Source organism: Salmo trutta, chromosome 14, assembly GCF_901001165.1.
Source record: "Salmo trutta chromosome 14, fSalTru1.1, whole genome shotgun sequence".
Taxonomy (NCBI): domain Eukaryota; kingdom Metazoa; phylum Chordata; class Actinopteri; order Salmoniformes; family Salmonidae; genus Salmo; species Salmo trutta.
In genome coordinates, this window is record NC_042970.1 from 66,528,975 (window position 1) to 66,544,346 (window position 15,372).

A 15,372-nucleotide genomic window follows, 5' to 3' on the forward strand; every position below is an offset into this window, starting at 1 on the left:
AATTCAAAAGAATTTAACTCAACTGCTATTTTTGTATAAATATTTGTTAGAAAAAACAATTATAGCATTGCTTCATCTATTGGAGATGTTCACCTCCGCACCGCTAGGTGGCAGTCTTATGACGCTTGCCTTTACGCAACATAAACGTCATCAGTATGCGACAACACACCAGCACCGTCGCACGACCTTTCTTATTTGGAAACGGAAATATCTAGAAAATGCAGGTTTGTTTCAAAATATGATCTCTTTAAAGACTATTTTGAAGAAATCGCACGTATTTAGTTGGCTTAATTATCTTTACAGAAATGTTTCGTATATCAGTTACAGTGTGTGGTCGAGGCATTTCTTAAAGGGTGAGCGTTAAGCTAGGCTAACTTAGCTAGCTGTCACTTTATTGAGGATATATAAAGATGTAGTGGCTGAAATTACTGGCACATATACAATTTCATTGTCAGATGTCCTTTTTTTAGTTGGCTTCATCTTTCTCTGGAGAGAACGCTCTACCCGCAAATGTACTCATCCCTTCCAATCTCGTGGACCATGCAAGAGCAAGTAAGGTCTGCTTTTTCATTCACTGCCTTCTATCATGCACTATGGATCATTGAACTGATTGTGTGAATTTGAAGAAGCAAGTTATATACAGATGCATGTAGACTAAGACCCTGTCCAGACTCTAGACACAAAAATAGTATTTCCCTATTCTTGAATGCAACGTTGGTCTGTCATTTTCAGAGCATTAATTTCCAACTAGGTCAGATGTAAGAAAGCTATTGATGACTTGTGGTCTCTTTCCAGAGAGGCCCCCTCCTCCATCAGACTCCAGTCTTCCTGTGTTGAGGAGGTGTGATGCTGCTGTCCCTGTACACCTGAGCCCAGTACAGACATGGGTGGAGACATTGGAGAGGCGGGACAGTAAACAGTTAGGTTTGGTTGACCTCCACCCCGATGTCTTTGCAGTCCCTACCAGGTAAGACTGTCAATGTCTAGCCATTGTATTTACATTTAAGTCATTTAGCAGAGGCTCTTATCCAGAGATACTTACATATTCAGTGCTTTGTTATCGTTTGGTGAGAATAGTGAGAATAGTGACACATTAATTATTTTGATGCCACCAGGATTGACATACTCCATGAAGTTGAACTCTGGCAGAGAAATTAAGAGAATTGTAAGTAGCAATAGCGAACCAATAATCAACTTTCTCAGACTGCTGTTGTGGCCATATTATAAAAATTAGGTGATGAGAAGTACAGACATATTTCTGTAGGTTTATACCCAAAGCTCTGTACTTATCTGAGTTGAGCTAGATTTGAATAAATGCACCTGCTCCTACTATAAGAAACTGAAAATCTCCCTTAGAGCCGTGCCCACACTAAGGTCAGATCGGAGGTGAGAGGTGGAGGAAAGAAACCCTGGAGACAGAAGGGAAGTGGCAAAGCACAACATGGAAGCATCAGGTCACCTATATGGAGAGGAGGTGAGGGCCTCAGTCTGTATGGGCCAAGTCAGTAGTATGGTGTTAAGTGGAGGACAGCATTTTACTAGACACATACAGGTCAACACACACACTGACAAAACAAACATATTACATTTTAGTTTAAGATGCCAGTTCCAAGAATGAACATAGATTAATCTGTCATCTAAATATCAGTCAGTCCAGAAGAAGGAACAGTCCCAACTAAGAGCCAAAGTCATGGGAGGGATTTAAAACAATTCGAATAAATTACATAATTTCTGTTTTGCGGGTGGTGTTTCTCATGGACCCAGAGGACCAACCAGTTTTTACTACATGTTGCCCATGAAAGTACGTGTTCAAGGGATAAAAATTGCCCTCAGCTCCAAACTGACCCAGGTATATACCATTTTATTTGTGAAAACACTTTTCACAAGTACAAGTTTATTCACATCTTAAACTTCCTCTATCATGTAATCAATCCTCTCAAATTAATGCTTTTTTAATTATGCCATCTACATTCCTACTGTGTTGATGTTGGGTGTTGTTTTTCAGGATTGTCTACATGTGGTTGACACTTTGAACATCCCCACACCTGACCCACAGTACCTCATGGACCTCATCAGATACCGACATTGGGGGGAGTCTGTTTTGATAGTGGATGTGTAAGTATCAGCAGTGAACAAAAAAAAACTCAGTTCTGTGGACATCCTAGCTGAGGATTGAGTCTTTGATATTTTACAGGGGCGAAGAGCTTCCTGAGAACATCCTTCAGGTCACTGAGAGCTTGAAGACTGTGAATGTCCTTCCAGCCATAGGTAAGTTGACACTAATTTAGAAAAGGACTTTAAGTCTTGAGACATGGATTGTATATGTGTGCCATTGAGGGTGAATGGGCAAGACAAAAGATGAGTGCCTTTGAACGGGGTATGGTAGTACGTGCCAGGCGCACCTGTTTATGTCAAGAACTGCTACACTGCTGGGTTTTTCATGCTCAACAGTTTCCCGTGTGTATCAAGAATGATCCACCACCCAAAGCACATCCAGCCAGCTTGACTTTAACTGTGTGAAGCATTGGAGTCAACAATGGCCAGAATCCCTGTGGAACGCTTGACACCTTGTAGAGTCCATGCCCCAACGAATTGAGGCTGTTCTGAGGGCAAAAGAGGGTGGGCAACTCTATTTGGAAGGTGTTCTTAATGTTTCGTACACTGTGTATAATTGACCTAGGAGCAACATTGTGTTACAGTTCACATGGTACTGTGTAACATATTTACTGTTACTACACAGATGAGGGCAAATGAATGTAAAGTTAAAATGTTTCCTGAACTTTTCTTCCACAGGCCTTAACATTCATAGCATGCTAAAACACGAGGTCCTGGTCCTCACCCTGGAAGCAGTGAAGTTTCTGGAAAACAAGCTGCTTTGGCACGACGAACGCTTCACACCGCTGTACCCGTTCAAACTCCCCTACACTGACCTGCCTTGAAGGTACTGGGTGAAGTAATAACGTCATGTAACATATTCAATGATCCAAATGTTTGTAATGCCTTTTAATATGTTCAATAAAAACTTGTGAATAAATAAATGTCAATGATAAGATGTGCAAACCGGTGATTAAAAGAGCCTATTTAAGGCATAAAGTACATAAGGCCTAGAGTCGATAGTTGATTGGCGGCAGGAGTCCATTGGCCAAGTCATGTCGTATTTCCCATCTCAGGGCGGAGCGTTTCTTCTCTGTAGGCACCACGTAGGTGTTGGGCACAAATACTCTTCGAGGCTTCGGCTGGGGGGGGACATTACAAGATGTCAATGTTTTCAGTCATCGCTAGGTATTTACCCCCCCCTGAAAAACATTGTTTATATATTTTCCGTTAGGCCATGGTATGACCCATGTCTGTGGTTTCCAGGGAGCAATGCAGCACAGTTCAGTGCATCCTCAGTGGTTTTACTTATTCCTTTTCAAATTCTTTAAAAGTGGACCCTTCCTTAAAGTAATCACTAATTTGTAATGACTGGAAAGGTGGAGTCCTTGCGTTCACCTGTCCAACCATGTCTAATCAGCCATTTAGGAATGTGATTGGTTAATGATTAGTGGGTGTGGCTTGCGACCCAGTGACAGGTTTGAGTCAAATAAGAGGAGCGAGGTTAGGGAGGCAGGTTGGCTAGCAGGTATAAAACAACAGGTCCCAGGTTCAACACATGATGATGATTTTGTTTTCTAACTCTCGTGTTTAAAGATCAGTGGGTTGGGCTTACAGCCATTAATAGTGAAAAGGCATGCCTGGTGCATTGCTCCAAGTGGCAGAGAGCGTAACATGGGTTGCCATGCAGCAGGTCCCTGGTTTTAATGTGAGTCCCGTATTATACATTCTCTATCAACTTGGATTACTTGACTAAACAAACTTAAAATGTGGTTATGCCCTCAGAACAACATTGAATAAGAAACTCAGATCTGTCCCTTCTTCTCTAAATTAGGGGAGAGAAAGGAATCAAACACGAATACTTTGTCCATTTGCCTTACAGTCCACAGAAATGTGTCAATACACACTTTGGGCATCAGGATACTCAAAGCAATTTATCTTGAAATATTGAATGTTGACATGCATAATTTATGCGGGACTGTGTCAAACATGGCATGGACCAATGACATTCTTTTTGGGGGGGAAATCCCTTTATGGAAATTTCTGACCTGAAATAATGAATGACAGGATGGTTACAAGATAATAAAATTGTTATAAATGAAGCATACTCACTGGTAAAGGTTGGTACGCGAGCTGTTCCTGAAAATACAAAGAGTGATTAATTCAGACATTATGGTCATGCAGCATTACAATTAATCATGATTTGTCCACTACATGCAAAAAGTGGTCTTGAAATAAAGTATGTAAGCCAACTGAGTTTGTTATGGAGAAGGTGTTCGTACTCTGATTTCCCAGTGCAGTGCTTTCCTATCCTTCTCTCCTGGCGCCTTGAACATTTCCCAGTCCTGCTTGTACTGGAAATACCTTTGGAAGATGGGGAACAATATGAAATGTAGCACAGATCCACAGCAGTAATCTTTCAAAAGATGGCTACTGATTATTTAGACATTTCGGTAATTATCCTCTTACTTTGCCACTGGGTCCGTCTTCTTCAGATTTCTGGTGTGAGGATGATCCATTACTGGGCGGATAACTGCAAGAGCAGACATGAGTGACTACGTTTAATTGGGGCACATTGTAACAGGACAAATTGCAGTGAGCACGATGACATGTGTAACAGCAGTGTGGGTACTTACACGACTTGGGCTGGGGTCTGATCTCACTCCCAGATCTGGCCTGTAAGAGATTTAAAACGACATTTGTTTTCAACAAACATACATGTATATGTTTGGAACGATTGTCAAAAAAGATCCTGGACTTGAGGATAAATAATTTATTCTGAAAACATCCAAAACTCTACCTCTTCAAAGAGTATCCTAAATAATCCCACAGCACCCCCCCCCCCCCCCTTTCATGAACTAACACTTCCCCTCTTACTAGCTGACTTTGCTGATAGCAACTGAGAAAAATGTTACTATGACTGAGCTAGGTGGGACAACCACATATCAATCTTAAGATGAAGGCACTAACTTAAGTCGCTCTGGATAAGAGCGTCTGCTAAATGATAAATGTAAATGTACCCATGTTTAATCTTCTGGGATTAATAAACAAAACCGATGTTAGCTCTCAAAAGGCAAGAGTACCCACCATGCCTCTGATGTAGGCTTTGAAGGTACTTGGGAGACGGTCCGACTCCGACCTGTCACTCAGACTGCCTGCTTCATCACTCTCCAGCTCCAACTCCTGATGGGTGGACATGGACACTTGAATCCCTCCCAGACGCTCCCCCAGCCCACTCACTGCACCTGAAAGGGAGACATAATGGGGACACAATTAACACGTTAGCCTTAGTTACCACTGTGTAAGGCCATAAGCAATGCTAGTAAGGGCTAGGCAGGTGTTGCATGATCACTGAGCCGGACAGGTCCAGTACATCTCACATTTTAGTTATACAAGTGCTGCAATAGGGATTAGTACTATGCACTGGATCAGTGGTTCCCAACCAGGGGTACTAGGATCCCTTGGGGTATCCACAGGGGGTACTTGATAAGACTCATGAGACCGTAGGCCTATTGCTAAAATGCATAAGCAGGAGCAGGGCTTTCTAATCGACCGGGTATCCTGGAAGAATTATTGACCTCATCCCGTCAGAGGATGCCTGGTTGTTCTTTAAAAGTGCTTTCCTCACCATCTTAAATAAGCATGCCCCTTTCAAAAAAATGTAGAACTAAGAACAGATATAGCCCTTGGTTCACTTCAGACCTGACTGCCCTCGACCAACACAAAAACATCCTGTGGCGTACTGTACTAGCATCGTATAGTCCCCGCGATATGCAACTTTTCAGGGAAGTCAGGAACCAATACACTCAGTTAGGAAAGCAAAGGCTAGCTTTTTCAAAGAGAAATTTGCATCCTGTAGCTCTAACTCCAAAAAGTTCTGGGACATTGTAAAGTACATGGAGAATAAGAGCACCTCCTCCCAGCTGCCCACTGCACTGAGGCTAGGAAACACTGTCACCACCGATAAATCCACGATAATCGAGAATTTCAATAAGAATTTCTCTATGGCTGGCCATGCATTCCTCCTAGCTCCCCCAATCCCAGTCAACAGCTCCGCAGCTACTTGCCAAAGCCTCCCCAGCTTCTCCTTCACCCAAATCCAGATAGCAGATGTTCTGAAAGAGCTGCAAAACCTAGACCCGTACAAATCAGCTGGGCTAGAAAATCTGGACCCTCTTTCTAAAATTATCCGCCGCCATTGTTGCAATCCCTATTACTAGTCTGTTCAACCTCTCTTTCGTATCGTCTGAAATTTCTAAAGATTGGAAAGCAGCCGCGGTCATCCCCCTCTTCAAAGGGGGTGACACTCTAGACCCAAACAGTTACAGACCTATATCCATCCTGCCCTGCCTTTCTAGTCTTCGAAAGCCAAGTTAAACAGATCACTGACCATTTCGAATCCCACCGTACCTTCTCCGCTGTGCAATCCGGTTTCCGAGCTGGTCACGGGTGCACCTCAGCCACGCTCAAGGTACTAAACGATATCATAACCGCCATCGATAAAAGACAGTACTGTGCAGCCGTCTTCATCGACCTGGCTAAGGCTTTCAACTCTGTCAATCACAACATTCTTATTGGCAGACTCAACAGCCTTGGTTTCTCAAATGATTGCCTCGCTTGGTTCACCAACTACTTCTCTGATAGAGTTCAGTATGTCAAACCGGAGAGACCTCTGGCAGTCTCTATGGGGGTGCCACAGGGTTCAATTCTCGGGCCGACTCTTTTCTCATTCATGTATGTATGTATGTATGTATGTATGTATGTATGTATGTATGTATGTATGTATGTATTATATATAAATGATGTCGCTCTTGCTGCGGGTGATTCCTTGATCCACCGCTACGCAGACGACACCATTCTCTATACATCTGGCCTTTCTTTGGACACTGTGTTAACAAACCTCCAAACGAGCTTCAATGCCATACAACACTCCTTAAGTGGCCTCCAACTGCTCTTAAACGCTAGTAAAACTAAATGCATGCTCTTCAACCGATCGCTGCCCGCACCCGCCCGCCCGACTTGCATCACTACTCTGGACGGTTCTGACTTAGAATATGGGGACAACTACAAATACCTAGGTGTCTGGCTAGACTGTAAACTCTCCGTCCAGACTCATTAAGCATCTCCAATCCAAAATTAAATCTAGAATCGGCTTCCTATTTTGCAAGAAAGCCTCCTTCACTCACGCTGCCAAACATACCCTCGTAAAACTGACTGTCCTACCGATCCTCGACTTCGGCGATGTCATTTACAAAATAGCCTCCAACACTCTACTCAGCAAACTGGATGCAGTCTATCACAGTGCCATCCGTTTTGTCACCAAAGCCCCATATACCACCCACCACTGCGACCTGTATGCTCTCGTCGGCTGGCCCTCACTACATATTCGTCGCCAAACCCACTGGCTCCAGGTCATCTATAAGTCTTTGCTAGGTAAAGCTCCGCATTATCTCAGCTCACCATAACAACACCCACCCGTAGCACGCGCTCCAGCAGGTATATCTCACTGGTCATCCCCAAAGCCAACACCTACTTTGGCCGCCTTTCCTTACAGTTCTCTGCTGCCAATGACTGGAACGAATTGCAAAAAACACTGAAGTTGGAGACTTATATCACCCTCACTAACTTTAAGCATCAGCTATATGAGCAGCTTAATGATCGCTGCAGCTGTACACAGCCCATCTGTAAATAGCCCATCCAACTACCTACCTCATCCATATTGTTTTTTACTTTTTTTGCTCTTTTGCACACCAGTATTTCTACTTGCACATCATCATCTGCACATCTATCACTCCAGTGTTAATTTGCTAAATTGTAATTACTTCGCTACTATTGGCCTATTTATTGCCTTACCTCCTTACTCCATTTGCACACACTGCATATAGAGTTTTCTATTGTGTTATTGACTGTACTTTTGTCTATCCCATGTGTAACTCTGTTGTTTATTGTCACACTGCTTTGTTTTATCTTGGCCAGGTCGCAGTTGTAAATGAGAACTTGTTCTCAACTGGCCTACCTGGTTAAATAAAGGTGAAATAAAAAACAAAAACAAGGGGTACTTCAGGGGTACTCTGGGCAGAGCAAAATTCAGTTGGTGGTACAGTAACCGAAAAGGGTTGGGAACCACTGCAGTGGATGGCATGACTTTCAGCAAAAATTTCAGGCAAGGTCTTTCGCTTTGTTCTCTTGTACAGGGTGTCAGTCTATTATGCACATACTTGGACTAAGGGGATGTTACCTATAGAAATTGTATTTTCATTCTATAGGGAGAATAGACCGGGTATACAGTTTACCCCTTTTGTGTCTTCTGTTATCCTCCCACTCTTCATAAGTCTTAGTAGACTTGGAATCAATTAACGTAATATCTTTATTGCTCGCCAGCGACTGCAAATCCTCCCACTCCTGCTCATCCTCTGCTCCTTTCTCTTCTTTCCTGTCAGAGTCTTCCTCACTATATCCTTCTCCAGTGGGCCTCTCATTGTCTTTGGACTCGGTGAGAGAACTTTCTTCAGGATATATCCCATCTAATACTGCCTTGTCATTTTTAGTCTGAGCCAATATATAGTCATCTTCACAGTAGTTCACATCAGTGCGGTCTTTGCCCTCCAATTCAACAGGAGGATGATCTTCACAATATGCCATCTCAGAGAGGCTTTGACTTCCTTCCAACTTCGTCCTCAAACCGGTGTCCTCACAGCTCTGTAGATCGGTGGTATCCGCCTTACCGTCACCATCAAAATTGGCGAGCGACTGGTCATCCTCATCGCCATATCGCATTTCAGAAAGGCCCTGGCTTTCTGTGTCAAACTCAGCTATGGTACTGTCGTCTCTATAGTCTTCTCCCTCCGGGTCGTTCTTAGCTGAAGAGTCTGGCCTGTAGGTGCCATAACCAGATGTCAGTAAGCTCAGCGCCGGGCTCCCATCACGAGTGCTGTAACCCTCCTCGTCAATCTTTTCTTTTTCACCCTGCTTAGCCCTTTCTCCTCTACACTCCTCCTGTTCGGTTTCCTTTGGACGCTCCGTGACAGGTGGCTCTGCGACAGGTAGCTCCTCTTGTGTGTGTTCAGTGGTTCTGTTGGGCTCTGTATCTTCCTGCTTGTATTGCTCAACCTTCTCCTCCTCCTCCTCTCCGTCAGACCAGAAAGCGGAGTTTAGGGAGCTATTCCCGTCCTCACTCTCTTCATCCCATTGACTGTCGTACATTTTATACATGGTAGCGAAGGGTAAGAAGTCTCCTTATGCTGCTGCTGTGGGGAGTGTGTGGTGATCTGCAGAGGCAGATGGCTAAGGAGTAGTGCTAAGAGGATTATACCCTGTGGTCTCAATGTTGCTCTATACTGCCACCTGTTGAAGGCTGGTCGCCAGAGGAACTGCAACTCCACAATGCTGTGTGATGTATTCCTTCTCAACAGCTTGTCCAAAAAGTCCATGGGTAGTCTAGCACTAAGCTTTGTTTGTCAATATCAACAGTACATTTCCAATAGCGCCTAACGAACCTATTCACAGTTGAATAGCTTGCAACATTTGTTTCCAAAACAGACGCGTCAAACATTTCCAAACCAACAATCACAAAAGATAGGCTTAGCTTGCACGTTAAACCGGTATTGTACTCGCGGTCTCTCTTGTCAGCAGAGCTGCTTTGCTCCAGGTGTCTTGATTAATCCATAACGTGTGGAACTTTTTACTTAAATGTAGTGGCTTTCAAATAGCCATGGGAAAACCAGTTGAAAGATTTGAGACGCAAATCCATAGAAAGTCAAGAATCCAATGGCTTGATGAATAAAACTTGAAATGTTTTATATGTAGAATCCAAAATGATAAGTGCAAGGTAAACAGAGGTTCCAATATTCCATTGAAATTAAAAGATCAAGGTAAGACGTATGTGGGTCCCAGTAACCCAAAAATTTGCCATAACTAGCAGGCCCTACTTCTCGTCTCAAAATACCCAATTAACATATCTGTGCGGGCCTGCCCATACTTTAATTCTGGCTAGAGGGTGTAATTGACCTATTCTCATTCAAATCATAAGACCACGTAACCAAATTAATATACACACACCTTATATAGAAATAAAATGAAGTTATTCTAAATGGAACAATATGACCTAATAAACATATTTGCATAACCAAATAAATAGATACTGGCTCCAACAACAGGCTGAAAACTAAATACAATTATATACCCTATAGTTTGGATCCTGGGTGCTGATTCAGACAATATACTTGTTTACTGTTCTATTTATGTTGTTAACCAGTTTATAATAGCAATAATATACCTTGGGGGTTTGTGGTATATGGTCAATACACCATGGCTAAGGGCTGTATCCAGGCACTCCACATCGTGCCTAAGAGCAGCCTTTAGTCGTTGTATATTTAAGCAATAAGGAGTTGTGGCCAATATACCACCAATAAGGGTTGTTCTTAGGCATGACAAGAACCGGTTTCCATCATAAATATAACAGTAAACAAGTAGTTGTGTCAAACCCGTGGTATATTTAAGCAATAAGGCCCGAGGAGGTGTGGTATATGGCCAATACACCATTGCTAAGTGCTGTTCTTAGGCACAACGCAACATGCCTGGACAGCCTGTAAGCATGGTATATTGGCTATATATCAAATCCCCGAGGTGCCTTACTGCTACTATAAAATGGTTACCAACACAATGAGAGCAGTAAAAATAATTGTTTTGTCATACCCGTGGTATACGGTCTGATAGAACACGGCTGTCAGCCAATCAGCATTCAGGGCTTGAACCACCCAGTTTATGTATGATATAAACTCAGCAAAAAAAGAAACGTCCTCTCACTGTCAACTGCGTTTATTTTCAGCAAACTTAACATGTGTAAATATTTGTATGAATATAAGATTCAACAACAGACATTAGCTGAACAAGTTCCACAGACATGTGACTAACAGAAATGGAATAATGTGTCCCTGAACAAAGAGGAGGGGGTCAAAATCAAAAGTAAGTCAGTATCTGGTGTGGCCACCAGCTGCATTAAGTACTGCAGTGCATCTCCTCCTTATGGACTGCACCAGATTTGCCAGTTCTTGCTGTGAGATGTTACCCCACTCGTCCACCAAGGAACCTGCAAGTTCCCAGACATTTCTGGGGGGAATGGCCCTAGCCCTCACCCTCCGATCCAACAGATTCCAGACGTGCTCAATGGGATTGAGATCCGGGCTCTTCCCTCGCAATGGCAGAACACTGACATTCCTGTCTTGCAGGAAATCACCCACAGAACGAGCAGTATGGCTGGTGGCATTGTCATGCTGGAGGGTCATGTCAGGATGAGCCTGCAGGAAGGGTACCACATGAGGGAGGAGGATGTCTTCCCTGTAACGCACAGCGTTGAGATTGCCTGCAATGACAACAAGCTCAGTCCAATGATGCTGTGACACACCGCCCCAGACCATGACGAACCCTCCACCTCCAAATCGATCCCGCTCCAGAGTACAGAACTCGGTGTAACGCTCATTCCTTTGACGATAAACACGAATCCGACCATCACCTCTGGTGAGACAAAACCGCGACTCGTCAGTGAAGAGCACTTTTTGCCAGTCCTGTCTAGTCCAGCGACGGTGGGTTTGTGCCCATAGGTGACGTTGTTGCCGGTGATGTCTGGTGAGGACATGCCTTACAACAGGCCTACAAGCCCTCAGTCCAGCCTCTCTCAGCCTATTGCGGACAGTCTGAGCACTGATGGAGGGATTGTGTGTTCCTGGTGTAACTCGGGCAGTTGTTGTTGCCATCCTGTACCTGTCCCGCAGGTGTGATGTTCGGATGTACCGATCCTGTGCAGATGTTGTTACACGTGGTCTGTCGCTGCGAGGACGATCAGCTGTCTCAGGCATCTCACAGTACGGACATTGCAATTTATTGTCCTGGTCACATCTGCAGTCCTCATGCCTCCTTACAGCATGCCTAAGGCACGTTCACGCAGATGAGCAGGGACCCTGGTAATCTTTCTTTTGGTGTTTTTCAGAGTCAGTAGAAAGGCTTCTTTAGTGTCCTAAGTTTTCATAACTGTGACCTTAATTGCCTACCGTCTGTAAGCTGTTAGTGTCTTAACGACCGTTCCACAGGTGCATGTTCATTAATTGTTTATGGTTCATTGAACAAGCATGGGAAACAGTGTTTAAACCCTTTACAATGAAGATCTGTGAAGTTATTTGGATTTTTACAAATTATCTTTGAAAGACAGGGTCCTGAAAAAGGGACGTTTCTTTCTTTGCTGAGTTTACATTGCTGGAATGCTGTTTTAGCCAATCAGCATCCAGGACCCCAACTGCACAGTTTATAATGGCCAACATACCACATCCCCTCAGGCCTTATTTTAAATACAGTACTCCTAAGCCTTTTTGCATAAATAATATCATGTATAACATTGAATTACCTGAATCTTCACTATGTGTTGATTCATCGCAGACGTGAACTTGTCCTTGTTGTTTCCTTTAGGAAGAAACAGAGTGAGGTTGATTCAAGTATCCTCAATAGCACACGTGATCATTATAGTCTTTACAAAGCCACACACGTGATCATTATAGTCTTTACAAAGCCACACACGTGATCATTATAGTCTTTACAAAGCCGCCTGATGTAAACTTAACGTACCTAAGGACTTTCCTCTTGATAAAGGGTCTCCCATGTGCTCCTGTGTCTCGGTCTGGTGTGGATGACTGACTGACAGCGAACGATAACTGCTGGAGGCGAGTTAGGTCTGGATCCACTTCCAGCCTATTAGGGGCTGTTGAGGGGCGCTGGTACTTGGGGGCAACAGAGTGCTGAGTGTAGGAGTCATACTCCTGTCTGGCACCATAGTTAATGTTATCTCTGCTGTATGTGGAGGTTAGCACCTGGGTGGAGCACAGAACAAAGTAACATGCCATTCTAGTATTAATATAATTTTTAATAAATACAATACAGCTAGCTTATCTGCTGGATGAATTGGGACTGAATGATTTGGGACAAGAATATGTACCCGTCTTTCATGGTGTGATGGACCAGCCTGGGCAAACAGATTTCTGAAGGCTGCAGTGTTATCCTGTACTGTTAGGGGGGAAAACAAGGAAATTCAATTGAGACTCAAGAGGAACCTCACCGCTCATCAAACGGTGCAACCAACACTTACTGACCAGGGCCCACTTTCCCAAAAGCATCTTAAGGCTAAGTTCATCATTAAAACCATAGGAACCATGGGATCCCATGGCTCTAAGATGAACTTAGCCTTAAGATGCATTCGGGAAACCAGACCCAGTTATATTTGATTATGCAGTGGACATGAGAACACGTACTGTGATCTTACCTTTAACCTTGGTGACTGCAGGAGGACTTTTGAAGATGGTGCTTTGAGATCTTGTCGAGTTCAATTCACTGGATGAGTGGCTCTTAGATTTCTCATGTCGGATCAGTTCATCTAGATCTATATATGTACACACACGTACACACACAAAGTTGCTTCTCCACCAATCTGACAGCTAACTTGCAGAGTGAAAGTCACAAAACATCCCAGTTATTTCAGGTTTAGTCAGCATTTGGTCATCAAAATGTAGACCTATATTCGCTAATTTTATCAACGCACCTCTTTTGAATTCACGTAGTCTGTGTTTTGGTATGTTGTTGTAACCAAGTGTCTCCAATTGTTGTTGAATTTCATCTTCTGAGAAATCAAAGTTTTCCATTTCCTGAAAAAGAATTGTCCCGTAAATGTAATATAAGCAAAAGTAAGTAGTTAGTAGTTGGACAGTTAGATGGATTGCTAGATAGATAGCAACGTGATCAATTATGGATAGCAGAGAAGAATGATGGAAGCGATTGACTAAAATCAGCAACAAGTTAGCTACCATCAGGCTAGACAACCACCAACCAAAGTCTAGCTACAATCAATCAAAGGTTCATGATCTCTTCCTTATCTAGCTAGCCCAAATCAACCAAAAGGATGCATGCTTCTAATTTTGTATGCAATCTAGGAGCTAACGTTAGCTTCAAATACATGTTAAATGAGCCAATGGCCAGCTAACGTTAACTAGCTAAGTTATAATATAACTAGCTAGCTAACTTTGCAGGATAACAAAGACAGCAGTTCAACACAACAGGCCATTTTTCCAATGCTAACATTGATTGATAAAATGTATTTTACCTATACAGTGTGAGCTTCTTAGTATAAATGCGTAACGTTAGCCACGTCTGTTTTGCAACACAAGTATTGAACTGAAAAAAAAAGTATTGAACTGAACTAGCTAGCTAGTTACTGCCTGTATTTTCAGTACCAAGACAACAACACAGCCGTTGTTCGAAAAAAACAACGTGCTTTAAAAACGACGCCCTTTCTGAATTTTCTTCGGTGGATTTGACTTGGTCCAGAAATATCGCCGCCTTGTGGAAGGAAGACCGTGGGGATACCCTGGCAATGCAGTCTGTGCCTATGATGATGATGATGCCATTACAAGATTATGTCTGAAATGTTTGTGTGCTCGCCAGTTTGCAGTCCTTAGTCATCCCTATGGAAAAATGCATTTGGGAAAGAATAGGGTTTTGGTTAAAAACGCCCAAAATAAATTCTGAAATTAACACAGGATTAGGAGCTCTAATACATTTTGTTCTATGAGATAATAGCATTGCCATTAGGATTTTTTTTAAGTTATTGCATAAGTTATTCAAAATTCACAAAAAGTGATGGTCGTTTATGAAGATTATCTCATAGAACAAAACGTATAAACTTTCTTATGCCTGTTTATCACAGACCTTATTTAAGGCGTTTATTCAAAAACCCTACAAAAACGCCATTAATTTTCCTCACGAACCATGGCGGAGTTAGTGCCTACATAAAATACGCCATTATATACTGTATTTCTCTCTATGAGATAGCTATATAAAAAGAAGCATTAAAGCAAGTCAATCAAAATCGACAATTTAATCAGTGAGGATATGTGTTTGTTGAATAATAGATCTCACTCACGTTTATCTATTGTAGGCCGACGCCTACGTGGTGTTCCCACAATGTCCAAAATCAAATCAGGCTGACAGATTTAAATTCATTTTGCTCTGTCATTTACAAACTCTATGTTGAAGAAATATTGCATTGATGATTGCAACAGCAACATCATTTATGATGTATGTTATACCTGTGCAGAAGTAGGCTAGGTTTTGTCCTATGCTATTTGGGAAAAGGTTGGATTTGTTTTTTGTTTTTGTACAATTTGTAATAAAGCGTTTAGTTCACAAACTACAAGTCAGCGAAAGTTGCAGGTATTTATACGTATTGAGAGAACATTCCAA

The 15,372-nt window shown here is 42.7% G+C and overlaps 2 protein-coding genes across 4 annotated transcripts; one reads left to right on the top strand and one right to left on the bottom strand.

Annotated features, from left to right (window-relative positions):
- Positions 1 to 137: 137 nt before the first annotated feature.
- Positions 138 to 3,034, top strand: LOC115208708 (39S ribosomal protein L4, mitochondrial). Of its 3 annotated transcripts, none has more exons than XM_029777006.1 (7): positions 138 to 224; positions 471 to 557; positions 798 to 967; positions 1,765 to 1,849; positions 2,006 to 2,115; positions 2,195 to 2,268; positions 2,794 to 3,034. In XM_029777006.1, exons 1-7 carry the CDS (start codon positions 219 to 221, stop codon positions 2,937 to 2,939), a joined length of 678 nt encoding a protein of 225 aa, XP_029632866.1. In that variant the 5' UTR covers positions 138 to 218; the 3' UTR covers positions 2,940 to 3,034. The 3 variants fall into 3 exon arrangements, with proteins under 3 accessions (XP_029632866.1, XP_029632867.1, XP_029632868.1); XM_029777007.1 differs by having other exon boundaries at positions 471 to 552; positions 796 to 967; XM_029777008.1 differs by having other exon boundaries at positions 149 to 353; positions 471 to 552.
- Positions 2,989 to 14,376, bottom strand: LOC115208707 (hydrolethalus syndrome protein 1 homolog). The gene is made up of 12 exons (XM_029777005.1): positions 14,234 to 14,376; positions 13,676 to 13,778; positions 13,400 to 13,516; positions 13,076 to 13,143; positions 12,709 to 12,950; positions 12,491 to 12,546; positions 5,182 to 5,339; positions 4,731 to 4,770; positions 4,564 to 4,627; positions 4,377 to 4,458; positions 4,207 to 4,233; positions 2,989 to 3,236 (listed from the first exon to the last, which is right to left on the bottom strand). The coding sequence occupies exons 2-12, from the start codon at positions 13,773 to 13,775 to the stop codon at positions 3,105 to 3,107; spliced, it is 1,086 nt and encodes a 361-aa protein (XP_029632865.1). The 5' UTR covers positions 13,776 to 13,778; positions 14,234 to 14,376; the 3' UTR covers positions 2,989 to 3,104.
- Positions 14,377 to 15,372: the final 996 nt, after the last annotated feature.

Coding starts and splice junctions, on each gene's coding strand:
- LOC115208708 (XM_029777006.1), top strand. Junction 558..797: donor ACCATGCAAGAGCAAGTAAG/GTCTGCTTTTTC, acceptor CTCTTTCCAGAG/AGGCCCCCTCCTCCATCAGA. Junction 968..1,764: donor GTCTTTGCAGTCCCTACCAG/GTAAGACTGTCA, acceptor TCATGGACCCAG/AGGACCAACCAGTTTTTACT.
- LOC115208707 (XM_029777005.1), bottom strand. CDS start 13,775: ATGGAAAACTTTGATTTCTCAGAAGATGAAATTCAACAACAATTGGAG. Junction 4,628..4,730: donor CAGACCCCAGCCCAAGTCGT/GTAAGTACCCAC, acceptor CTGCTCTTGCAG/TTATCCGCCCAGTAATGGAT. Junction 3,237..4,206: donor TCGCGTACCAACCTTTACCA/GTGAGTATGCTT, acceptor GTCCCCCCCCAG/CCGAAGCCTCGAAGAGTATT.